This window comes from Rhipicephalus sanguineus, chromosome 4, assembly GCF_013339695.2.
Source record: "Rhipicephalus sanguineus isolate Rsan-2018 chromosome 4, BIME_Rsan_1.4, whole genome shotgun sequence".
Taxonomy (NCBI): Eukaryota; Metazoa; Arthropoda; class Arachnida; order Ixodida; family Ixodidae; genus Rhipicephalus; species Rhipicephalus sanguineus.
This window is the reverse complement of record NC_051179.1, coordinates 42174520-42200370: the sequence shown is the minus strand read 5'-3', so window position 1 is coordinate 42200370 and position 25851 is coordinate 42174520. Positions and strand designations below refer to the sequence as shown.

The window sequence follows — 25851 nt, the reverse complement described above, 5'->3', positions numbered from 1 at the left end:
ACACGATTAAGCCGAAGTGGCCCCATACGGCGCGCCTCATAATCACATGGTTGTTTTGGCAGGTAACACCTCGAAGTTAATTTTTAAACAATATTCTGTAAGTTCTACAAAATGTATCCTATTATATTACGAAATCTCGACGGTAGACTCGTTGGAATCGTTGTACTACCAGTTGTACCGCCTTTATTTCTCGCTTTTCGATTTCCAATATGTATGCCGTATATTTCTTTTTTCCTTTTTTTTGCCACTGTATAATAATGATCGTAGCGTTCATTAACCATTATTAATAATGGTCACAGTGTTATTGATGCCTTCGCCCCCGCCTCTCCTTTATGTAATACCCTGAAAGGGGTCTCTAAGGGTCAATAATTGTTGATGATGATGATGATGATTGGAATGCGGGTCAAACGTGTATACGTAAAAATTACGCTTTTTTTTTTTTTCACAGTGTTGTGGCATCTAGGTGCTTTTCTTTTTAGCGGTCCACTGCTACACTTTTTTTTTTAAATCTAATTTATGCGAGAGATGCGAAACACATACGCAACGATACCTTGGGACCGGAAATCAGATGTGTGATAATAGTCGACTACCGGAGGCGGTTGAAACCGGCCGGCACCTCTTATAGCCTGTTACCGATCTGCTTCGCTCTGGGTGAATATGTCGTCATTCTAGATCGCGAATCAACACCACGGACGACTATAGTTTACGGGCCTCTCCCCAATTTCACCTTCGACGTGCGACGTCACCGGCCGTGTTTATCGCGAGCGCGCAAATATTTCAACCGCGTTTCGCAAGAGCACTTTTCGTCTGAGATAGCGCGTATACATATCGCGCAGCGCCTCTCTCGATCGAGCGCTTTCTTACCTGCCTTCTTTCTACTCGGTCTGTTACACGGTTACGGTAAACAGTGGTTAACCGAACTCATCCCACGTCAACGAGCTGTTGCATCACAGAATAGTATATATATAGTCAGTGCACAAGTATGCGTGTGTGCACTGCACTCCAACGTTATGCACTCGGCTTGCACTCGAAGAGCGCGCTACTCTCCCCGTATCGCACACCGCGAGTCTATTCCGCTATCGTCGTTATCGGCTGCCCCTGCCACTTCTTCGCGTTCTGTCACTGGTCCTTCAAACGTCGCCTCCCCCCCCCCCCACCCCACCGCTCTCCCCTCCTGAAGACTGAACCCCCCCTCCCCCTCCCCAGCGAGGGGCATCGTTGGCGCCGGCGGCGTCTCGAAACCGATCGTTGCGCTTGCCCTCTCTGGTGCTGCCCGCCATCGGAACGAGCGACACATTGATGATCGCCGGCGGAGCCTGGATCATTTGGGTCGCTGCGTCCACGTTGTGCGATTGGGCCCGCGGATACCTGAAGCCCGCGCGGGGATTCTCGGATTACCTTGTTTGTGCACGAAGCTGTTCCATCCTGGCGCCGCAGCGAGCCGGTGGAGTTGATGCGCCGCCGACGACGTCGAAGTGTGAGTCGCCTTCTTTTTTTTTTTTCTGAGGCACTCAATATTTTCGTTTGTCTGCGAATTATCGGTCAAGTTTGTTTTTTTTTCCACAATTTCTACTGTCGCTCGATTCGTCTCCCGTAGTGGGTTGCGCCACACCACGAGGACCCAACCAACCAACCGACCGTGCACGTGTCGCGGAGCGGAGCGAAGGCCTCCGCATCCTTCTTCATTTGAATTCGTTTCATTATTTAGTCATTTTCGACCATGATATATATTTATGCATTCGTTTCTTTTTCGTGCTGCAGTCCACATGGTCTAAAGCAGGAGTGGGAATTGATTGATTGATTGATTGATTGATTGATTGATTGATTGATTGATTGATTGATTGATTGATTGATTGAGTGAGTGAATTAGTGAGTGACTAGCTGATTGATTGATTGATTGATTGATTGATTGATTGATTGATTGATTGATTGATTGATTGATTGATTGATTGATTGATTGATTGATTGAATGAAAGCTCTCTTTTTTTCATTCGGCGTGTTCTACAAGTCGAATAGGAAGGGAGTCTGTTTCGGCCGCCCTCCGCGGTTTTTTCCACTGCCAGGGCCCGAGCCATTGGAGGCGACGAAGCTGTAAACGTGAACACACGTGCCGCGAATGTTACGCAAATTCGTACACTAACGTGTGAAAACTGCACCGAACATTAGGTGCTTGGCAGTGAATAAGATATATCCGGCGATGGATTATATAAAACTGAATTACTGTAACGTGCGAATGTTACAGGATACTAAAGGTTCCAACGTCAAGCTATACACGATGAAGAGAGAGAGAGTGAGAGAAAGGTAGGGAAATAGCAGATAACCTTGAGAGTATGTGCGAAAAAAAAAAGTTATATTCAGAGCATGGCGACTTCCGGGTGAGCATGGGACACTTCTTTGCTGTACCAGATACCAGCACTTTTAACTTTACTAATCATAATCCTTCATTACTACGACAATTCAATGTTTTAGTGAACCCGACAACATGCGTACTGCGTTATACTTGTAAACTATTTCCAACACTGCAAAATTAATCAGTCGATGAAGCAAGCGGATAATCTCAACCAGAATGCTTATAAACATCTCGCACTGTTTTATAGTTGTCCGGCTTGAGCGCTGACCGCTTAAATTTGATTCAGTTTCTGGCTGTATTCAATCAGTCGTTTTGAACGCGGAAGAGAAAAAAACATTTTTTTTTAATGCTGGTATGTGTGAATGGTGATTACGATGTTTGGAGACTCACTCAGTGCAGCCGTGATGTTTGGTGTGCCTTGAAACTGATATATGGAGTTCACGTGTGGCAGCGCGTTCGTGCTTTCCGTGAATTCCTATTGTACGGTGATATTATGGGAAATTGTATAAGGAACGACAAGCACACTCTATATAGCAGCGAATCCATTTCACTTTACCTAAAAGAAGGTTTGTTTGGCACGTTTATAATGCAACATGCAGGTTACCATCCCATCGTCTTTTTCAAAAGTCCCAGATAATCAGAATAAACAACTGATGAATATAGGCCGACTGTAAACTTAAACTATAGGAGCACAACGAAATTTACGTAATTTGAGAAGTCTGGTGCGCTCACAGCAGAATACGCTTTATTACCTGGAAGAAATGGGGATTCTTTGTTTGTACGCACACCTTGTGTGAATCCAAGAAAACAGTGCTTGTGATTCGCATTTCAATCGCTTCTTAAACAGTCTTTTCACACTAACAAGGTGGACATTTCGTTTGGTAATCACCGTGAGCCTCGAGAAATATACGTCTTACTTTGGTTACCGCATGTTAACAATGTTGCTTTAAGCTCGAACTTTTAATTTTGCCTAATCAATGTTTTTATTGTGTCTGATCCCATGGTGAGCAATATTGTGAGTCACTGTGCGTGTTGCGCTTTGTGCTATCAAAATGCACTTAGAGGAAGGGGCTGTGGGTTCGTCAGGCTGCAAAGATGCAGCATTTACCTGCAGTCCTGCAATCATTATTTGATATTTGTGGTGGCGAACAGATAACTTCAGCTTCAAAGCAACGTATAATGCAAAGGTATAAAGAAGGCAGGAGTCAGGGAAAGACGGAAGCTTGTGATGAAAAATTCGCAAACAGGGGTTGTGCTGGAGCCGACGTTTCGACAAGCGGAGTTGTCTTCTTCAAGGATATGTTCGGTAACAAAATTCCATAAAACTAGGATTCCATAATAGAGGAAGACATTAACTTGAGAACACCTACGCGGAGGTCCAACAAGGAATGTCTCGGTCGAGAGCTAACGTTTAGGAAAAAAAAAAAAAGAAAAATACACGCTTGCCACCGGTGTCTACATATGCGCGGCTCTACATGTTTCAATGCCAAGCAGCGTGTCGAAGCGTGTCGTCGATTGATTTGTTGCGTTAGTGGGTGACACACGTCACACACCGGATGTTACCGCTCGACGCGACACGCACCAAATATCGCTGTATCTTCGAGCAATGCTTCGATAGGGAAGCGCGCAGTTCCTTCTCCTTCTTTTCTCTTTCTCCGTGGTCGGGAGAAGAGATGCCATTACTTGCGCTGTTTATATATATATATATATATATATATATATATATATATATAATATATATATCTATATTATATATATATATATATATATAGATAGATATATATATATAGATATATATATATATATATATATATATATATATATATATATATATATTGTCTTGTGGTACACACCTGTTATGGCCTTGCTTCGGACGATTTCTCTAGGCATTAAGGTTTTTGGCACCAGGCAAGAAGTTGCTGAGGTTCCAGATTGCAGGGGCCACCTCTCATTTCTTACAACGAGCTAACTAAGCGCTTCTAACTACAGGACGCCGGGTCTTCCCCCCTCCGCACAGTAAACTAAACAGAGCTTATAGGCCATTACGATAAGGCTCTTACAAATAAGAACCTATCCGAACCCGCTGTTAATTAACAAGGTTTATCCGCGGAGTTCTCTACTCCTACGACATGGGATAAATGCCACGACACCATAGATCTCACTCATATGCTCTGGCGTTGCTTCGCGTTACACAGCGACAAGGAAAACATTGAAGAGCGGTGGGAAGCAGCTCTCCGCAGTCTTACATTAGAGGAACAGCTGTGGGCAGTTGAACGGGCCCGAGCCGAAAGGTCAGGCATTTCGGTCCCAACGTTGGAGCGGCCCGCTTCGGGCTTGGAAACTAGCGCGACCTAATGGACCACCATAAAGTTCTTAATTCATTCGCCTGCCGTGTCTCGCCTAAGTGGCCGCTCAACGAGGCACTTAAGGCTTTCGCCTTAAAAATTCATTTGGTCCCAGCATGACGTCACCACGGGACGTATGGCATCGTGGTGTGCACAACCCGCCTTATTTTTTTTCCTCAGTGTCCATTTAAAGAGGCTCCAAGGAGTGGAAACAAAGATATGATAAGCGTGAAGAAAATTTCACTCTGTGCAATAATGAACAGGATATGAAGAGGCAAGGTGTCGAGCCTCGAGGACGCGGGTTCGACTCACAGCCACGGTGGCTGCATGCATGAGGGCTAAATGAAAGAAAATTACTAATGCGTGCCTCGCAACCATATCGCGCTTTTGGCAACTAAAACCTTATAACTGCGTCAGGAAATGGAGGGGATAGCAGCGCCTCTACACAGTACGAGGAAGGGGTAATTCATTCATTCATTCCGTACAATATTCATGTTCTCTGCGTGCGGATTGCGGAAAATTTCTGAACAGTCGCCGCAGCAGAGATAACTTGCCTCGAAAATGAAACAACAAATCGAAGAACAATAGCTTTAAAGGAAAGAATATCTGCTGGTACAGGCGACAAGCGAGGCTCTTCAGGTCAGCTATCTCCAGCAGATTAGGCGAGCACGTCGCGTCATTTATCTGCGTTTTACTAACATCGCGCTAACTTGCTCGGCGGTCGACATTCGATCGTTAGCAGGTCGGTATACGTAGTTCCGGGAATTGGTCGTCTAGCTTATCACGTCGCTTCACCTCTGCTTCGAGGGTACAGTAACTGCAGAACGATATATCGACGTCCCAATTGAATGGGGAGCTGCGATGATTCGATTTCATTTTAAAGCAACAAAATCCACTGTATACCTTAATACTCTATACTAACATTGTTATGTCATATGTAAATAACATGCTTTGTAATTACGTTATGATATCCGTAATACCTGTTGTGATGCGCGCTATGAAAATATCTGCGTTTCAGCAGTGGTGATTCCTTTCCTTACGTTTCAATATGCATTTTTCTGTTTAATATAGCTTTTGATTCACTCCTTCAATAGCCATGTCAAGGGCTGACAGTATCAATAAACGAAATAATTATATCCTCGCTTGCCGTATAAATGACGAGTATATAGGTTATATCGGGCGGTACGAGAGCGGCTCGAAGTGCCGCCACGTGAAATATATAGAGAAAAGTTATAAATCACGAAAAATTATCATTAAGTGAGCAAGAATGACCATGACCTTGTCCCGTCTTGTTTTGTTGCTGTTTGTGCGCATAGTTACGCTGTAGTGTACACATAGGCGTGCGCAGGGGGGAGAGGGCAGGGGGGGGGGGCGGCCGCTCCCCTAGTCACCTAAGAGGGGGGGGGGGGCGCAAAGTCTGCCCCATACATTGACTTAATAGGGAGGCGGGAGAGCTGCGATGAACCTTCGCCCCCCCCCCCCCCCACCCCTTGAAGGGGAACCCTGCGCACGCCTACGAGTGTACACGATATTCTACCGACTAGCTCAGCGGTCTGTCCTTTTGACAGAATGATCAACAAATCTGAAGTATGCTCCTTCCTTTTCCCATTTTACTTACATCACGTGAAAACAAGATTACGCTATGTGAAGAAGGATTTCAGTGCTTACCCATAAACTTGCGAAATTATGATACTATATAGATATGAGTTATCATGATGTCTAGCGCAAACAAGATACAAGACTAGAAGAATGTTCACGACCCAAGCGCTGTCTAACAAGTGAAAATTTAATGGAAAAGCATGAATATTTAAACAGAAAGGGAGGCAGTGACCAACAACAACAAAAAAATTCTAACAAAACAAGATAAATTCTTATTTGTAACGACAGCTTACAATCACGCATGTTGCCGGAATACTTCAGTATCGGAGTCATGACAGATAAAAATATATCTTGGTTTCTTTTATAATTTCTTTTTTGTGGTTGTTGTTCCCTGCCTCCATTGCTGTTTAAATATTGGAGGGGGAACGCAGCACAAAAGGAGAGGGGCACAAGGAAGGCGACGCACACACAGCACTATCGCCTTCCTTGCACGCGTCCTCTTTTGCGTCTGTGTTCCCTCCAGTGTTTCACCAACACGCCCTAGCTTCCACACTAAATGTTTAAATATTTCATGCTTTTCCATCGAACTTCCAGTTGTTAGGCAGCGCTGGTGTCGTGTACATCCTTCTATAGTCGGATACAACTTTAGAAGGTAGGAGAGGCCCCGCCCAGACGACCGAAGTGCGGCAGCCGATCGCCTTTGCGACTAAAGAAATAGTCCCGCTCGTGCACGCGCTGATGTTCTCCGAAGTCGGAGCCACCAGCCGCCCCGCTCATGACGTCAGTCCGAGTGCGCGCCCATTAGTGCAGACTTGTGTTCATCCGCCTTTGAGGAGGAAATGCCGCTTCCTTGTAAAGGTGTATCCGACTATAGTCATGTGTCTCGTATGCGCTGGTCATCATGAGTATATTCCAGCGCGCTCAATTCGCTACCTTATTACTTATGAGATTAAACGCCACGTGAAATCACACTGCTATTTACCGATCTACTACGCTGAAGTTTAGCTTAAAGACATTTCCAAAGCGCAATAATTCACTGCGTCAGGAGTATTTATTACTCACATCTAAAGCCACGGCTATAAACAAGTAATACAGGAGTCACCTCGGTATACATATAGTTCAGTGGATGAAGCATCAAGGAGGTGGCGGCGTTGCTCTGTTGAATAAGAGGTCGCGGGCTCGATTCCGGCCGCAGTGGGCCGCATTCCGGTTGCGACGGAGTGCAAGAATACTGTGCGTCTATACTTATGCTCATTGGGTACGCGTCATGAAACCCTGGTGAGGGTCGGAATGAGCTCGGAGTCTGCCGTTACGGCGTGCCTCGTACATATGAAAAAGTCACATCTTTCTTTATGCATTTGCCTAAGACGACTGGAAGGTCTTCTTCTTTTGAGTGCGGAGCACTTTAGGGGCCCGGGCTGTCATCTGGCGTCGTCTCATGTCGTCGCTTGGCGTCACGCTCAGAGTAACAAAATAGGCCAAAAGAGTGCGCTACAGGTCAACTCAATACCAAAATAGGTGAAGAGAGGCCGCTACAGGTAAAGTCATTACCGAAATAGTTCAGGAGAGGGCGCTGCAGGTCAAGTCAATACCGAAATAGTTCAAGAGAGAACACCGCCGCATCACAAATGAAAGTGTCCTTTCCCGCCGTGGACGCCGTGCAGGCTGCAAGTTTGGAACGCCAGCGTCAACGAAGGGCTAATGCGTCTGTCCGAGCCGGCGAAGCGATAGCGAAACGCCAGCATGCAGCGGAAGTTAGACGCATATCTATGGAAGAGAGAAGCGGAGGCAAAAACGCCAGCGAATGCGAGGTAACCCTTCGGAAGACTCAGACGCAAGCCGAGCGCCAACAGAGACAGGCGAACCCGCAGCTTCGGCACAGACAAGCACAAGCCAGGCGTCAACAGATGCAGGCGAACCCTCAGCTCGGCTCCGCAGTTCTTTACAGTTTTCACGGTGTGGAAGTGGTGCGAATTCTCTTTCCTTCTCTTTCTTCAATTTTATGAAGAGAAAGTGGTCTCTTTTGTTTTGCACCGCGGGTACAACTCATTCATGTGGTTGAGTAATATTCACATTCTGCAAGCATGGGTGTGCAGCCCAGCAGTTAAGACACCTTCTTTTCTTTTTTTTCTGTTTTTTTTTTTGAAGCGTATGGTCGGTGTTCAAACCCCAGTACTGGGAAGTAAAGTGTTTTTATATTTTTTTCTTTATGGTATATATCGACTTACGTAAAGAGGGACGGACGGTCAGACAATGCTCTCGTTGAGCAGGCATATAAATGCTTAAGTACTTGCGCATCACTCAGACAGCTCCCAATGGAGATCCGCTAGATGGAAGGATGGATGTAACATTAGTATTTTTGTACAGGATTATTCATTTAGAGCTGACCCAGAGCCGTATATTCCTGAGCTGACCCATTTCAGTGGTGTCTAATTTTGTAACAAGTTATCCGATTTTAATGCGGTTTGCGGCAAAAGATTCAGGAAGGATGAAAATTTAATGCTACATGTACTTGCTTTCGATATCTTAGATTAAAAAGATGTCAATGGATTTTGAAGATAATTCTCAGGGGATGTATAAGATGTAGTCGCTCATACAGTTTATTAGAAATGCCGAAAAAATTCTGCGATCGATTCAGAGAAGCTACGGGGGCTTTTCAGTATGGCAAATGTTTGGAGTGCTGCTTTGGCGTTGGCTCCATACACAGTACAACTGCCGAGTGCTGTGTAACCGTCTGTGATAAACTTTTCTGAACTCAAATGAACAACCGCTTCGGAAAATAAAACGTATTATGCAAAAACCTTAGAATAACAGAGAGCTAAGCTGTTTGGTAAGTATTCATTATAAAAGGCAGTGGGTGCAAACGGGGACACAGGAAAGAAGTCAAGACGCCATGAACGCCGACTAACAACTGAAGAGGCGCACAGTGTCGGAAAAGAAAGAAGGCACAAAAGCTGATCTGCGCATGCCCAGGTAATAAGCGAGCCTATCAATCCGGCTACATCTTATACATCTTCTGAGAATTATCTTCAAAATCCAGCGTCTGTGGTGTATTCACTTCTATCTTGTGTCCGTGTTTGCACGCCCTGTCTTTTAGAATGCAAAAATCGCATTAACCAAAGAGGAAAATATGCATACTCCGTCAGCAACTCAGTTTTATTGAGTCAACATTAAAGTAGCTGTTCAATCTGCACCGCAAGTTCTTCTTCGCAACGTCTAGGAGTAAATTCCTCTTAAAATTAAAAAAAAAAGCCGCAATTTAGTCACTCAGCTTTGCATTCGCGACGAAGCTACGAAGTGCGTCGAAGTAAGTTTTGATTTTGAATTCTTTAATTAGCATTATTAATTCATTTTAACTATTCTATAATTAATTAGTCATAGAATTAATATGTGACCACTTTTATCAGTAAATTATTCGTTTCTTGGCCAATACCTCGGAGTGGGTGTGAGCCATTCATAAAGGCAATCATCATCATCATCATCATTAAGTGCTCGAGTGCTTCGCTTTCAGTTGAACCATGACCTCCGAGATGGAGCGGGTGCGCGGCGTGTTTCCCTCCGGCCGTCCCAATCGCACGGAGAGAGCGTGTCCCGCACCGCGGCGCTCTTAGTGAATATCGAAAAGACCGAAGCATGACCTCCGAGATGGCGGAGGGAAATGTGCACGCCGCGCGCCCGCCATCTCGGAGGCCATTGTTGAACACCGGAATTATGATTACGTTTAGCCAGACGGCGCGGGGCATCGACTGCCACGGGGTGCCTTCACGCGCGCTCACATCGAGGCACACTACACCTCACGCATCATATCATCATTGGACGCTGGTGCTGCTCCTGGCAGCGATCTTTTCGCCGCAAAACTGACGCTACTGCGGCCTCGGCGGCTCTGCAACGCGCAGATCGTAGCTTGCTGGAACGCGGTTTGAGTTGGTACACGGAAGAATAAACGAAGGATTTCGAAATACATCGGTCAAGAGCCGCTTTAGTGGTCGTAATTTCGGGCAAAAATGTGTTTGTATTAAACGCATGAAAATGCATTATTTCCAAGGGACGTTGGCCGGGAATAAAAACAAAAGCGTATTAGGTCGAAAAGCGTATTATGCAGAATCGTATGAACGAGATTCCACTGCATATAAAACGCGTAATGCATCTCCCCGTCTACTCAAAGAGAGAACTGTTGGCCCGTCCATCTCTCTATCACGGAAGACGGACCTCACATGGAGTACCTTTCTCTATGATTCTCACTACAAAGAAACCTGTGTAAAACAAAATAAATTTTCTTGACGGTTTTTGGGATCCGAACCCAGGCACCCACGCACCGAAGGCGAGTTTCTTAAAGGGACACTAAACAGAATAAGAAAAAATCACAGCATATCCACGTAGTGAATGATGATGAGTGGGGCGAAGCTCCGGAGGGAATCATCGGTAAACCGTGAATCTTCCGTGTAACGCCCCATCAATCATCATATAAAGAGTGAGAAACACTGTGTGTATATTACAAACATCAAACTTTTTTTTTCTTAATTAGATGATGCTTGGCTTGCGTTGTCCCTTCATTATCACGGCTTTATGGTCCGTGAAATGAAGGGATAGCGGTTCCTGTACGGGTTGCAATTGGAAATTAGAAAATACCAGGTCTATACACGTCCCTCGGATGGTCGTTGGTTTCATATGATCAAAGGACGTGCACGTGAGAGCATATTTGGCTGCCATATGTTGTATTAACCACTCATTGTTCTTTTCGGTAATATCGACATTCAGGTCACCAACTAACACAAATGGTCTATTCTTGTACTTGTCATAATTACACAATGCGTGTCAATGAATGTCTTGATATTGCCACTCGACAAATTGGGTGCAAGGTACATGTTCATGATGATGCATCCATCAAAATCGATGGCAGCATATTCACCGTTGTGACTCTGTGTCGTTGGTAGTAGTTTCAGATCTTGTGCCTTTTCCGTTTGTTTGACGTATACGGCCACACCACCTGCAGGACGCTCTGCATCATCGATGCACACGACTGGAACGTATCCTTTGATATACGGTCTTTTGGCGTTCCACGTCTCGGTAAGACAGAGAACGTCCACCCACCGCAGTAAGTATGCGGCCCCGTTCCACATCGTCTACAAGCTTGACATAAAACCAGCTAGGCTTACATGGTAGGCGGGAAACTACAGAAGGCAACAACAAGTAAAGGAAACATAAGAGAACGGCAACCTTTTGCCAAGACGTTCGACCACTGCAAAGTTAACGGCTATCTCGTGGGCGGGTCTCTGTAGCCTTGTCTTCCATCCGGCGACTCCGAGCGAAAGAGAAAGTGCGCCAAGAGGGAGCCTCATGGCGCGTTACTTCTGAAATGTTGTCTTCGGGGCGTCGTTGAAAACACGAGACGTAGAAAAGAAGAAATAACGCCACACAGGCGAACACGCAACGTGAGTCTCACTCGTCAGCGTCGTCGTCTTCTTCTACTGCATACCAGAACGCGCGCTTCTCATGAACTAGAGGTGGCTACTACAAACAAACAAACGGAGGATGGACAGACCCATGGCATAAGGAACTTCGCCCCTAAAAAACGATTTTTCTCATATTAGTAAATTTAGAATAACAGAGAGCTGAGCTAGTTGGTAAGTATTCATTCTAAAAAGACAGGGCGTACAAACACGGACACGAGAAAGAAGTCAGGACGTCGTGACGGCGTTTGTGGTGTCCTGTCTTCTTTCTGTGTCCGTGTTTGCACGCCCTGTCTTTTTAGAATTAATAAATTTCATGATTCTAAAATCGCCTCGCTCGACACGAGAAGACGTCTGGTAAGCGAGAAAACACGCAAAAAGAAAATGCAGGTGGCGACGCCACCTTGAAATTTCCACTCCAAACGTCGTGACGTCATAGATTATAACTGTGTCTACTACTAGGTCCTACGTAGTTCCTAATCGGTAAAAATGAAGCACATTGTCCTCTAAGGGTGCCAAAGACCTAACATACCAAGCCTCAGTAAATTTCGTTGAGCCATAATGCCGCCAAAATACGAAAAGTACACTTTGAAATCCGTGACGTCACGCGCGGAGATATCGGCGCGAAATTTAAAAATGAAACTTTCACATCGATTTTATCCGCTATTAATAAACCTATTATGGTGAATAACGGCATTAGAGTTCTCAGAGTACAATTTATCAATCTAAACCGATTCATTGTTTCACTTTAGAGTCCTCTTAACCACGTTCACGCTCGCAGAATGCGAATATATCTGATCTAATGCGCCGCACCCGCGATGCAAATCAAATGTAAAAGGACAACACTTTCTATGAAGCATTCGTTGACTTTCGTCGTGGCGAAATAAAAGCCCCGTGCGGGACAAGATGTAAAGCTATCATGCAGGATTGTACACGTCAGGCAAATTCCGATTTTGCGAAAATGTAATGCGAAACTCTCGTTTTGGTGATCTTGGGATGCGTGGGGTAATTTCAGACGCTGACGAACGCTAGAAAGTATATGAAAGATGCCACGCCAATGCCGCCCGAAAATAACGGTATAGGGACGGCGACAACCTATACAGTAAAACTACATCTTCTAGTTCACTTGTAGTGAAACTCTAGCATACGCGCGTCCCTTGGGTAATACCCAAGGGATATTCAGTGTGTTTTTAGTGGCACGAACAACGAGTGACACTGTTGTTTCTCTTTCAAGCACTTCCGGTCGAGCACTTACTTCCGGTTTAGGGAATATTCAGGGAGAGGTCTTGTAAAAAAAATAAAACTGCTACTAAATCGATTGGTCCGGTTCAAGTTAAGAGTTATATTGGATAGGTATGATATCGGAGCATAAGTTTATTTAAGGGCCAATTGACTGTCAGGATAAACAAGTGAAATTTATTGAACGAGTTCATTGAAAGAGCAGACGCTTTTCTTGTGAGCGAATGGGATCGTGGCGGCACCTGGCGGAGCTGATCCGAACCACGCGCTGCTTTCTACGTGGCCTCTGAGATCCGCTTCGGATCTCAGAGGCCACGTAGTTAACCCAAAGGAACACAGAAGCGCACACGAACGCCGAGGTGCGAGTGCCACTACCAGACACCTAAGGCAAGGATCAGGGTCATATCCACATTTTTAAAGACGATAGTCTTTCTTGGGGAAGTTCAACGCAGAAATTTGGTCTGTCTTTTTGTTTGTCAGCACGTCCCCTCGATTCAGCCACTCGGCCAAAGTTGAACCACTTGCCCAAGGGCCAGCCATCGTGAACGGCTGACTAGGTTCATACTTGTGTACATTGTTGATCAAAAAGCAAACATTACGCATATCTGAGGCGCAACATCACTAGGTAAGTATTAGGTGGTGTGTTCCTTTAATAGAAAATACATAGATACGTAATTCTAGAGACCCTAGTTTCTTAAGATGCGCTGAAAATGCGACTGCGCCGAAACTTGGCTTCCTCCGTGCCCTCTGCACGAGCTCATTGCGGTGTTTCGGTTTCGGTTCAGTATTGCACTGTACGAATGCCATGGGGCGCCGCTCTGGCATTCCTGCTTTAAGGGCGAGACAGACGGTACGATTTTTCATGCGATTCGACGTCCGACACGGCGGAGGGGAAACCGGAATGGTGACCTTTCATAGCATCGTACAGCCACCATTCCCTCTCCCCCACCGCCGCGTCGGCCGCCGGATCGCACGGAAAATCGGACCGTCTGTCCCCCGCTTTACCCAGGCGACGTGAATATAAAAGAGGGTGTGGAGAGTACTCGTTGAGTGCGGACGTTTCTTCTGCTTCGGCGCTTCGCGCCAAACCGTGTGTTCGGGCTGGCTGGCGTCCCCGCCGGTCGCGTTGGTCACCGCCGGTCTTCGCCTGCTGCTGCGCCGGGACTACCAGCCCGCAACACAACATTCACGTTTCCCGACGTATTGCCAGATGGCGTTCATATCTCACGCAGCGCCTCTTCTATCGTCTTTAGACGACATTTGCAGCGAAGCACGCAGATACACGGCCAATTTTTTGTTGTTGTTGTTGTTAATCAAGGAAGTCGCAATTCCAAATAAGTCCTTGTCGTCAGTAAACACTTCTCTGTCTTGAGCGTCCTTTTTACTGGGCTTTTGAATTTCTCGAGCCAGTAGGTGGGGTGGTGAGTGGGGTCAGGCGCTGGTGGGATGGAGAGTGAGTGACCGCGAGAGAAGTGCACTCTCCAATATCCACAAGCCTGAGCAAACAACTCGAAAACGCAAGAAATGCCGTAAGTACTTATGCCTTGGCCGTGCGTATAAATGTAATCGAAATGAAGTCGACGACGGTGCGCGATATCGGCCGTTGCTCTCCGTATAGTGGCGACGCTCTAGACGGCCTATGTATACAGTTACTACGACTCAGCGCGATCGACTTCGCTGTAGTATAACAATCAAAACATAAATCAAGCACTTGCGGCCCTCCTGTGCTTTCCTTCTCTTGTACAGTCGAACCCGCATATATCGAACCCAGGCACAACGAAATATTGTGTATATGGAACAGTTGCAAAGTCCCCTTGAGTATATTTTCGATGTATATAAATTTGTGTGTATCGAATTACCAATATATAAAAGCTTTTTGCGATCCCCAAGAACCTCCGAATACCCGGAGCTTCTCCGCAGAAATTCTGTTAATAAATGTTTTCACCACCACCACCCCTTCGAATTCGATATATCCGCGGGTTCGACTGTATATAGAAATGTCGTCCTCAACGTTTCCGCACTGAGTATCTGTTTACGCATACGTTGGGATGCGTTCTGAGTTAAGTTCAGTTTTAGCTTATTATTGTTATAATAATAAACTATCCCAATATTTATTTGCGTTCACTTCTCACCTCTTCTTAAATAAATAGTTGGTGCGTCGTGAGAACGGCGGCGGACCGAGTGAAATAACTGCGCCCAATAAAAATAACTCGCACACGTTGACAAACGCAAGCTTTATAACACGGGCAAGTAGGTACACGGTACAGCGCACCTTCAGGTATTGCTTTTTATTGCGTCACGTCTTTTATCTGTTATCGTCGCTGTCCACACGGTGGTCGGGGGGGTGGGGGGTGTTGCAGGAGGCAAACAATCTTTCTTTCTACGCAGTTGCTTTCAATTGAGCTCGAGGGTCAAACAACTTGGAGGAGCCGATATCGGACTAATATCTTCCAAGACGCAAGCCCATATCTGCTGCACCACGAGTAGCGATCGACCTCCTTGTCAGATGCCGCCAGAAGGATCGAGGATGATCGTTGGACCGCTACAGCAAACAATCGGGGCTGTGTACACATGACGCCACTCTCTCTTTGAGCAAAACACTCACACCTTTCTCTGTTTTCTTTTCTTTTTCCTTAGTGAACTTCAACTCAAAGCACGGAGAGTATGTAGGGAAGACCACCCATGGTACTACTTGGTAGCTCGAGGACGCGGGTTCGGCCCCCTGCCACGCGTTGGCAGCATTTCAATTCGGGCTGAAATGCACAGGAAATAAAACACTGTTCTACTTAAATATAGGTGGAAGAACCCCGGGTGATCAAAATTAATGCGGAGTCCCCACAGTACAGCGTACCTGTTAGATTAATCATATCGTTGTTTTGCCGCTTAAAGTAAACCATTCTGGAAGGTCGTCCTCAAAAGTCATCGCAGGAGAGGGCGGAGAAAATATTATAGAAATTTTTTAAGACGATAGACTTGCACGAGCGGCTGTATAGACTGTTTTTTATCGTGGTTGACGAGTGGCGTCGCGTACCGCAGGAAAGTGGCTTGCTGTGACGTTGTTTGTGCTCCCTGTCGCCCTCTCTCTTCTTGAACCCTTAGCTTTCGAACTTCCCCATACCCTCCCCCATTGTAGGGTAGCATACCGGTGATACTGAACAGGTTATAACCTCCCTGCCTTCCTCCTTTCTCCTGTTTCCTTCATTAGCATTCACAATATCAAAGAAAGAGAGAGAGAGAATGAAGGAAATGAAGGGAGACGAACTATAGTGTATCTAGTTTGTTACCCAACTCGTGGGGAGGGCAGTCAGGGGGCGAAAAAAGATAAGCCAGTTCCAGGCCGTGAAAGCCGTCGGACAGCGAAGCAGTAAGCCTCGCGAGTGCATGTGAGGGTATACTAAGACAGCTAAGTCTCTTTTCGAGCATCAAAATCATCGTAATCATCCTTTAGCATTATCATCATCACCGTCATCACCACAATTTCATCATGATCAGCATCATGATCATTTAGTATTTATTTATTTCTTCACTCACTCCCCCCTCTGGTGACGTGACCTGCGCGACACCCGACAGACATGCAGACGGCGCAGGCTCGACTTCTGTTAACAGACATAGATAGAGAAAGAGGAGGAGTTAACTCAATTCACATTACACTCGCGCAGTACGACGTACAATACCAGACTTAACGTGAGAGGATCGCGGGAGGATGGCTACTGCAAGGTGCAAGGTGATCTGTTTGTCGGGTATGCCAGAAATGCGACATCGATGGATAAGCGGGCGCGTGCGGAGAATACGGGTGTATACGCGTCACATCGATTGTTGTCGGCCTTAACGCGCGCTGTTGACATTACGACCACGCGCCCGATACGCGATCGCTCACACGAGGCTGAACGAGCAGCAATAAACTGCGTAAATCGACGGCATCGACCGATCCCTCGCGTGCAACGCTCCCGTAATCGGCCGCCGCTTTCGTCATCCCCTGTACGCTATGCGATTGGCTCGGGCTTTCGCGTCATCACACGAAGCCTTCATACTAAGCCGGTTGAAACTTGTTCCCGCAGAGCCCATGAATCGCTCATGTGACGTTGTTCCCCCTCTAAAGGGGTGGAATTTTAGGGCTCGCTTTTCTTTGTTAGACATAACCTTAATGAGAACCAACAGATAATCAAGCCAAGGAAAATATAGCGGATGTTATTTGTAGTAATAATGTTATAAATGTGAAGAAACGAGTGGACTAAAAGACAACTTGCCGCCGGCAGGGACCGAACCTGGGGCGGCGGTCGTCGTCCCGTCCACTGATATATCTGTGCATTTAAACCTGGGAGTGTTAGTCAGCGCCGCTCGAAGCCTATAGAAGGCGTGTGACTCTTCTGTTGCCTGCTGCAGCGTCACGTATAGCACGTGATCTTTTTACGAGCTAGCAGCTGACCAATAATCCCTCGCATACTACCTGAAGGCAGCAAGTCTGCCGGAACGAGACCCTCGTTATGAATGAACGAAAGGAATGGAATTTAAGGGCTCGCTTTTCTTTTGTTAGACACGACCTTAATGAGAACCAATAGACAATCAAGTCAAGGAAAGTGCAGGGGATGTTATTCGTAGTATTTACGATATAAATGTGAAGAAATACCACTCCGCGTATTCCAAGGGCGCCGTGCAGTATTATGGTACACACGTCAGAGATATCGCGATCGCCGCTTTCCCCGAATCGTGTGACCTTCGTGCAACGCTTTTGTGGCTGGCGATGATACCGGCGGCGTATACCGGTGCGTTGATTATCGCACGAGAGAATATGCGCTCGTGTGAATGGTCTGCAGCGTCGCTTCACAGGAGGCCGCGGTGGCGTTTCTTGCTTTTCCTTTTTTACAGCGAAAGCTGTTATGAGATCACAACAACGGCTGTTTTTGGCGCCGTAGTTGTCCGCCGCCGCCCCCGGTGTCCGTAACCACTATGGCGTGAAATAAAATATATTAAAAAAAAAACGAAATCAGGAAAAACATCCAGGATGGAACGACGTTCGAACTTGGGCCCTCGCCGTGGGAGCCCAGTATTCTAACACAGAATAATGCCGGATCTTGAAAATTCTTCGCAAAAAGGCCTTATACAGGCTTCATGTCGGGAATAAACTGCGTTAACATATGTAATAGCGTGGTTGAAGAGTAAGATAACGACCAGGAGTCACACAATCCGAATTATGTAACTAGGCGTCACACAATGCGAATTACGCAACTAGTGGGTCGTTTAAAGCTTCCAACCCATTACAAAGGGCTCAGACATAATTCTTCATCGTCATCAGCCGTCACATCAACAAAATGCACGGACGCACGGACGGAAAAAACTTTATTAAGAAAAAAAAAACACCTGCAAGGTTGCCGGCCCGGGCTCAGGCCACCCGGGCATTATGTGCGGTGAGGCATAGCCTTTCCACCGCTGCCCGGGTCCACTGGATTGCCCACAGTTGTTCGTGTAGATCTGAGCTAGTCAGAGCGCTTAGCCATCGCTCCTCGAGAAGGTCTGGTCCTGTTGTCGTCTTTGTATATTGTCCTGATCCGTGTGCATTTCCATAAGATATGCGCCATATCTGCGTGTTCGTGCTTGCAGAGCATACAGCTCGCTTCTGGGTATTGTCTGGAATCTACTCTGTTTAAGTGTACTGAATTTGGGAAAGTTCTGGTTTGCAATCTTCTCCAGTCTGTTTCTTGAGATCTGTCTAGTTGTTTGTGTGGTGGTGGGTATTCTTCTCGTTGCTGCTTATAGTGTGCCAGTATGTCGTGGTACGTGATTAGTCTGTCTCTGTCGTCTTGAATCGCTACTTCGTCATTGTCGCCTCCTCCGTCTTCCCCATCGCCTCCACCGCAGTCGTACCTCCTTCCGGGGTGGATGAGAGCATAATGCCTTGCAGATGTGTAGCGGGTACCTCGCGTCTCCGCAGAATGACGAATAATGGCGTAGTGGGTGCTTCCCAACTTGACAAAAATTATGACTTATGGTGTAGTGGCTACCTTAGTTAGCTTTATTAGTTGTTGGGGTTTAGCGTCCAAAACCGCGATATGATTATGAGAGACGCCTTAGTTGAAGGCTCCGGAAATTTCGACCACCTGGGGCTCTTTAACGTGCACCTAAATCTAAGCACACGGGCCTCAAGCATTTTCGCCTCCATCGAAAATGCGGAAGCCGCTGCCGGGATTCGATCCCGTGACGTTCGGGTCACAAGTCGAGTGCCATAACCACTAGACTATACAGTGGCGGATTGTCGTGGGTACCTTGCCAGTGTATTTGTATTAGTAGCCCCAAGAGAGTTTACAACGGGCTCTAGAAAGGCCGCTCTTCCAGCTTACGCTGTGACTGTGCTGCGCTTTCCGTGCAAGCCTGGCAGTTTTTCCAAGCGGAGCTTGTTATAAGTTATAACTCACAGATTTCGGCGGAGGCCCTCGAAGATGCGCCGCTCACGTCCGTATTTTGATGCGCCATTTTCCATTAGCTCATGCGCTCTCGATCGTAGACTTGACGACAATCAGCCGTTTCTGATATGGCAATCTGATCTTTTATCGAGGTCACTTGTAATTTCATGTTGCCATATTTCATTGTTGCCTGGATATGAACGCAGCACCTCACCTCACGTTCGGGCGCCGGCGCCGGAATGTGAATCATAAGGCACGATGCCAACAGCGTAGGGGCGCGCAGCCACGCCTGCAACCGATGAGCACCTTTCGTTTCCTTCGGGGAAGGAAAGGGCTCATGAAAGAAAGAAAGAAAGAAAGAAAAGAAAGAAGAAAGAAAGAAAGAAAGAAAGAAAGAAAGAAAGAAAGAAAGAAAGAAAGAAAGAAAGAAAGAAAGAAAGAAAGAAAGAAAGAGAAGTAGAAGTAGGTCAGACAGGAACACGCCAAGCTTCGCTTGCCCCCGTTTTCCAAAGTGCTCCTGAATCTTTTTTTTTTTTTCTTTTTTCGTAGCCCTTTTGCAAATATGACGGAATGGCGGGCCGATCAAAACGCCATTTTGGGTGTTTTGGCGCCATTAATTCTTCAGCATAACTGTTTTTTTTTTCCCTCGACCTGTCATTCTCTCTTCAAGCTGTTGCTTTTTTTTTCATTTTCTTCTTTAATGTTATTTGTTCTTAGTTAAAATTACCGATGATACATTGTTGATGTTAATATCGTCATTTGGTTATGTCTTTATCTCATTATTTATAATTTTACTACCGTTGCTACTGTCGTTGTCAATCAAACATTTATGTTTATAATGCACGCACAGGAGGTCCCAATTCAGTTTACACTACGGGACCGCCTTCTGTGTATCCTTATGTTTGCACAGTGTATTGTGAAAGAATAAAAATTGATTGATTGATTGATTGATTGATTGATTGGGGGCGAAACGCCAAAGCGGCGTTTTAATTTGCAAGTGCGTTAGCCGGTACTTGACAACCGCTACGAGAAGCCTCTGTGTGTGTGTGTGTGTGTGTGTGTGTGTGTGTGTGTGTGTGTGTGTGTGTGTGTGTGTGTGTGTGTGTGTGTGTGTGTGTGTGTGTGTGTGTGTGTGTGTGTGTGTGTGCGTGCGTGTGCGTGTGTGTGGTGTGTGTGTGTGTGTGTGTGTGTGTGTGTGTGTGTGTGTGTGTGTGTGTGTGTGTGTGTGTGTGTCGAGACTGTCTGCCTTCATCGTCTTGGGCAGTATTGCAAAAGTTGCGTTCTTTTCCTCTGCACATTATTCTGCCCGCATTCTCCTCCAGTTAACTTCCCTACGTTTCCTATATTCCTTCTCTCTCTCTTTCTTGCTGCCCCCTCCACCTTCACCCCCGCTTTACTCTCTGCAAGTAGACTGGCAAACCACTCTGCTTTTAAGTAAAGAGCCCCATGTATCTCTACCTCTCTCTCTCTAACTCACTCTCTCGCTCGTTCGCTCTCTCCTGTGGCGCCTTGCGGTATCAGATATGCCACCTAGAAAGCTGTGCAGTCAAAGTTCGTTGGCCAATGCCCAACACATTTCCAGCCTCTCTAAGACGTAAGAAGACAGGCAGGCACAGTGCCGTTGCAAGTGTGTGTACAGGCATTCTCGAACGTAGAGTCTCAAACGGAAGCCGACTTATCTCGAACCACTCGAACGTACACACGAGAAAATGTAGCGCGGTTGGAACCAAGATGTGGACTTGAAAACTCTCGAGTCGTCTCCCTCTACAGGCCGTGCGAGTGCATACGTGCGCGCTGTTGTTTATTCAAATGTTCCGAAATATCATGCAGCGTAATCTGACACACGGCCAAGATTTTGAGACGAGACTCGAGTGGTTTTTCTCCGGAGCGCGTAAAAGTATACTCAGAGGTTTCTTCCAGCAGGAATGTAGACATGTACGTTCGACGTAGGCATGCAAAAAATAGTGCATCTTATGAAAACGTGTATGTTTATTGTATGTATCGAATCGCTCTCTCTCTCTCTCTCTCTCTCGTTTCTTGAGCCGTTTCATCGTCTAAGCTCAGTACCAACCAGTCCAATTCAAGACTCTAATACAGGACATATTCAAACAGATTTTTTAAATAAAACAAAACAACGCGTACAAATATGAACAAATAACGAGATCGTATACCTGTAACAATAATCTGCAGCTATAAAGCGCTGACCAGTAAGACATAAATCGAACAAAGAGAAACAAATCTGTGCGGGAAAGCACGTTATAGCCATGGTGTACTTTGTGAATTTTGTGTGTACTATATACGTAACTACGACATGGAAGTGAGGCTGGCTGTTGAGGCATCGAGCCAAGAAAATTTGTAACAAATGAGGTGTGCGTGCGTGTGTGTGTGTGTGTGTGTGTGTGTGTGTGTGTGTGTGTGTGTGTGTGTGTGTGTGTGTGTGTGTGTGTGTGTGTGTGTGTGCTTCTTCGCTTGTTTGTTTGTGCGTGCGTGCGCGCGCACGTGTGTGTGTGTTTGCTTTGTTTGTGCGTGCGCGCGCGCGTGTGTTTGCTTTTTTGTTTGTTTGTGCGTGCGTGCGTGCGCTGTTATCACTACTACTCCTACGTCTATTACTTCAATTTGTACTGCTGCTGCTAGAACCTATACTGCTGCTTGTTCTTTCACCACTTATGTCTGCTCTGTAATACTGATAATACAGTCGGCGGTCACGGGCAGACCGCGGACAGAGCTAAGAAAACTTATAAAGGATGCAAGTAGAGGAAGAGTCGAGAGCAAACTGTTCGATGTCGAACTTGCAATAGAGTCAACGACGTAAGAGGACGCGAGCGATATGCCCCGAGTGTCCGACTGCCGAAGTCCCGCTTATCAGTCTGAGAGGCTCGTCGCTATAAGGCCAAGCATTTTTCGGACTGTGGAACCGGCGGAGTGCCGAAGCCGTCAACACCTTTTGTGAATGTAGCAGTTTCGAACAGGCGCCCTCGGTCAAGCAACTCACGGCCACCGTGGCCCAGTGTCATTGCTAATACTTATAATGTAGCACAACGTGTTAGCGTCCACTATAGTTTAGTTATCGGGTGTTGGGTAAAGACATCGTCTTATGAGACAGGACTCACGGCTGAGTAAGATTGACTTCACATATGAGTAAGACCTTAGGAGTGCGTAAGGTTCTCCATTGGGAGAAAGGGGGCGGGGGGAGGTCAAGAGGGATGAATTTTCATCGCAGCGCTCCCCCCCCCCCTTTCTTTCCAACCCCTCCCACTGAGGCCCTTACGATAAGAACGCTGTGCAAAGACGACGAATTAGGAGTGAGGGGGGGCTGCGCTTTCAGCCCCCCCCCCCTCCCCCGTGCGCACGTTTATAAGTAAGATTCACATTTACGGTTGTTCATGCGGCAAAGGTTCACGGAAAGGTGGCGACATGGAAGGGACTAACATTGTTCGAACAAAGAATGACTCCGTAGTGAACTGTTCCGACAAATAAACTCGACTTCGCGAGGTCCTATTTCATACAGGCAACTGTTCTGTTGGTCGCGAGATCTGTGTAATATCACGCAACTCGAGATTTTCACTTCAAAATGACGTATCTCTCTCTGTCGCTCTTTGTAGTAACGACAGTTTAGTTGTGCGGAATTAACATATTACCTAGCTCTCCTCACTTAAGTGGTTTCATTGATTGATCGATCGATTGATTGATTGATTGATTGATTGATTGATTGATTGATTGATTGATTGATTGATTGATTGATTGATTGATTGATTGATTGATTGATTGTCTGTTTCTCTCTCTCTGTCAGAATGATGGTATTGCGTGCAGTGCAGCAACAATATATCACCGCTCACCACAGGGTTTCTTTGATTGATTGATTGATTGATTGATTGATTGATTGATTGATTGATTGATTGATTGATTGATTTTACATAAGGTCTCTTAATATTCCATAGTGTTGAGTTTCATCCTCTTCACAGTAAGGTGAATCAATTTCGATGGTCTAGGGTTTATGACCGGTCTTCATCATTCGACCTACCGCGACCGAGAATTAAAACGACGAACTCTAGCTCACTCGGCATCTGAAAGTTTTAACTGCTGTGCCGGCGGCCCATTGACGAGGTTAACGCGAGATCTGAGGGACCGGTCGCACGCTCCCGACTGAGAGACAATTAAACAGACACCGAAGATTAGATAACGCGGCGCAACGTTATCGTCGTTTCCCCCTGCCGCCGCTAGTCGATACACAGAAGTGGGCGCGTCTCCCGCGTCCGACGCGATTGCGTGCGTGCGCCGCCGAGCAACACCGGTTAAACTTAGTCGGGGCGTACAAACAGCTCGTGTAGTGCGCATTGTGACGCAGTTTCTTTTATTATTTTATTTATTTTTTGCCGCCTGTGTGTACTGTGGAGTCCACATGTTCGGACCAGGGGTCACAGGTTTCTGGACGACATGATGTTCGGTACGTAATATAAGCGACGTGGGCACTGCGTCGCATGTTAATGTGGATTTCCAGTTGTGACTGCTGTTGCGTCGCGTGTCAGTAATCGTAACGCGTGACGGGATGGTTCCGTTCTGATAATGAGCGCGACACGAAGCTTGTCGTAGCGTTCAGGTAAGACGTGTTTGCTTGCTTCCTCCAATTCGTTAGTCGGCCTTACAATCAATCGTCTGTATTGATTGTCTGGCCACCGCGGAAGTTTTTCATAGAAAATGCCCCGAAGTAAAGGGAACGCATTCCTGAATATGCGTATATGAATTAAACCACGAAACTTATCCCTCCATTTTTTTAAAAATCTCACACAGTTTTCTTACGCATACCTAACTTCCTGATGTTTGAGCAGCTCACGCTTGATTTTATTGTGCATTCACGTGTTTTCTTATGAAGATATATGGCAAAACTTGTGCGCGTGTTTTCAAGATCTCTTGCGTATTTTCCACTTCTTTAGATAACTGTGCATGTCTTCTTAATGTCCAGTCAATCTATCTGGCGCGTTATTTTATTCATCCGCTATCACACATTCTCTGTGTCACACAGCGTCTTTTCTTTTTTATTTTTTTTTCTAGTATTATTTCTTCACACCTGTGCCTGCATCATGCCATAAAAGCGCTCGCACTTCGCTTTCGGAAGAGTGCGATTTTATAACACTAATCAGCTCCGTGCTTTTTCTTTGTTTTTTTTGTCCTTGCCAAAATGCACGTTCACCTGAATAAATACGTATTCTTCAGAATCGCATTTTATTGCCGTATATAAAAGCAGGTGGTACGAGTGGAGTGGAGGGGGGGGGGAGTATGACATGAGCGAGAGGAATTCACGGAGTTTGAATCTGAAACGAAACCTCCTCTACATGAGATACGTGAGAGAAACGCAGCGATATATAACAACACACAACAGTAAATCTAACAGAAAGTAGGCATGTTCTGATTATTATTTAATTGATTAATCAAGGTGGTAAGTCGGGCGTGTTGGTTGAGGTTAATTTCGTTGGTACAGCGCGTCACTAGACGAGAGACAAGATGTCCTGCGCACCCCTCTTCTTGTCACTCGACAAGTGGAGCGCTGTTTCACGGAAATAATTATTTCTTAGGTTACTTAACTAAACATCGCGGTATTGCGCGCCAAAGGTGCAATAATATTCCGAGGCATTCCGTAGTGGCAAGACTCCAGACTGAGTTTGACTACCTGAAGTTGTTTAACGTGCACGTAAATATAAGTACACCATGGTTTTCTTTTTTTCCCTTTTTTTTCTCTCCTTTCACCCACATTGAAATGCGACCTCAGGCTTAACAGGGCGACGCCTTAGCCGCTAAGCTAACACGTTATGTGGCATGTTCTAACATCGGCACAGGTAAACAACAAGTCTAATGTAATAAACTATGGTAATTAACAACGCAAATACGTACATTATGTAGTCGACAGCGTAAGTTGTCACGTAGTATAATATTGATACAAATAGAACCTTTTCGAAATAAGTGATAAACTGGTTGAACATGTTTAAAGGGCAGCGCAAAACGACAATAACAAAAGGAAATAAACAGCATACAACAGCGCTGAACTCTCAACTAACTTTACTTATTTGCGAGTTCAGTTCCGATTCGTCCAAATGTCGTTTCTTCTCTGATACATTATCGCAGCGAATGCAGCGTGATATGTAGTCTTTGCGCATGATCGTCAGGTGTTGCAAGAAAAACGGTCAACGTGTGGGCACATACGTGTGTACTGTACGTTGCAGTGATAAGTGTCACCATAACCTTTAATCTAGAGGTACACAAAATAGTGCCCCTTTATTACACGTTACCGTGTTTAGAGTGTGCAGTTGAGCCTCGATATAATGAACTTCGTAGTATAACGAAATTCTCGATATAACGAAGTATTCCACTTTTCACAGCTTTATGTCCATACAACACCATGCATCTTGAACCTCAATATAACGAAGCGTGTGACGATAAACTGAAAGTTCTGGTGAGTTCAGTGGTCACATGGTGAA

At 45.9% G+C, this 25851-nt stretch overlaps 1 protein-coding gene across 1 annotated transcript in view; it reads left to right on the top strand.

Moving 5' to 3' along the window:
• The first annotated feature begins 1271 nt into the window (after positions 1 to 1271).
• Positions 1272 to 25851, top strand: part of LOC119389824 (uncharacterized) — a 42309-nt gene continuing 17729 nt past the window's right edge. The window contains 1 exon segment of the mRNA XM_037657219.2: positions 1272 to 1477. Within this exon segment, the coding sequence (XP_037513147.1) occupies positions 1300 to 1477 (178 nt within the window). The 5' untranslated portion in view covers positions 1272 to 1299.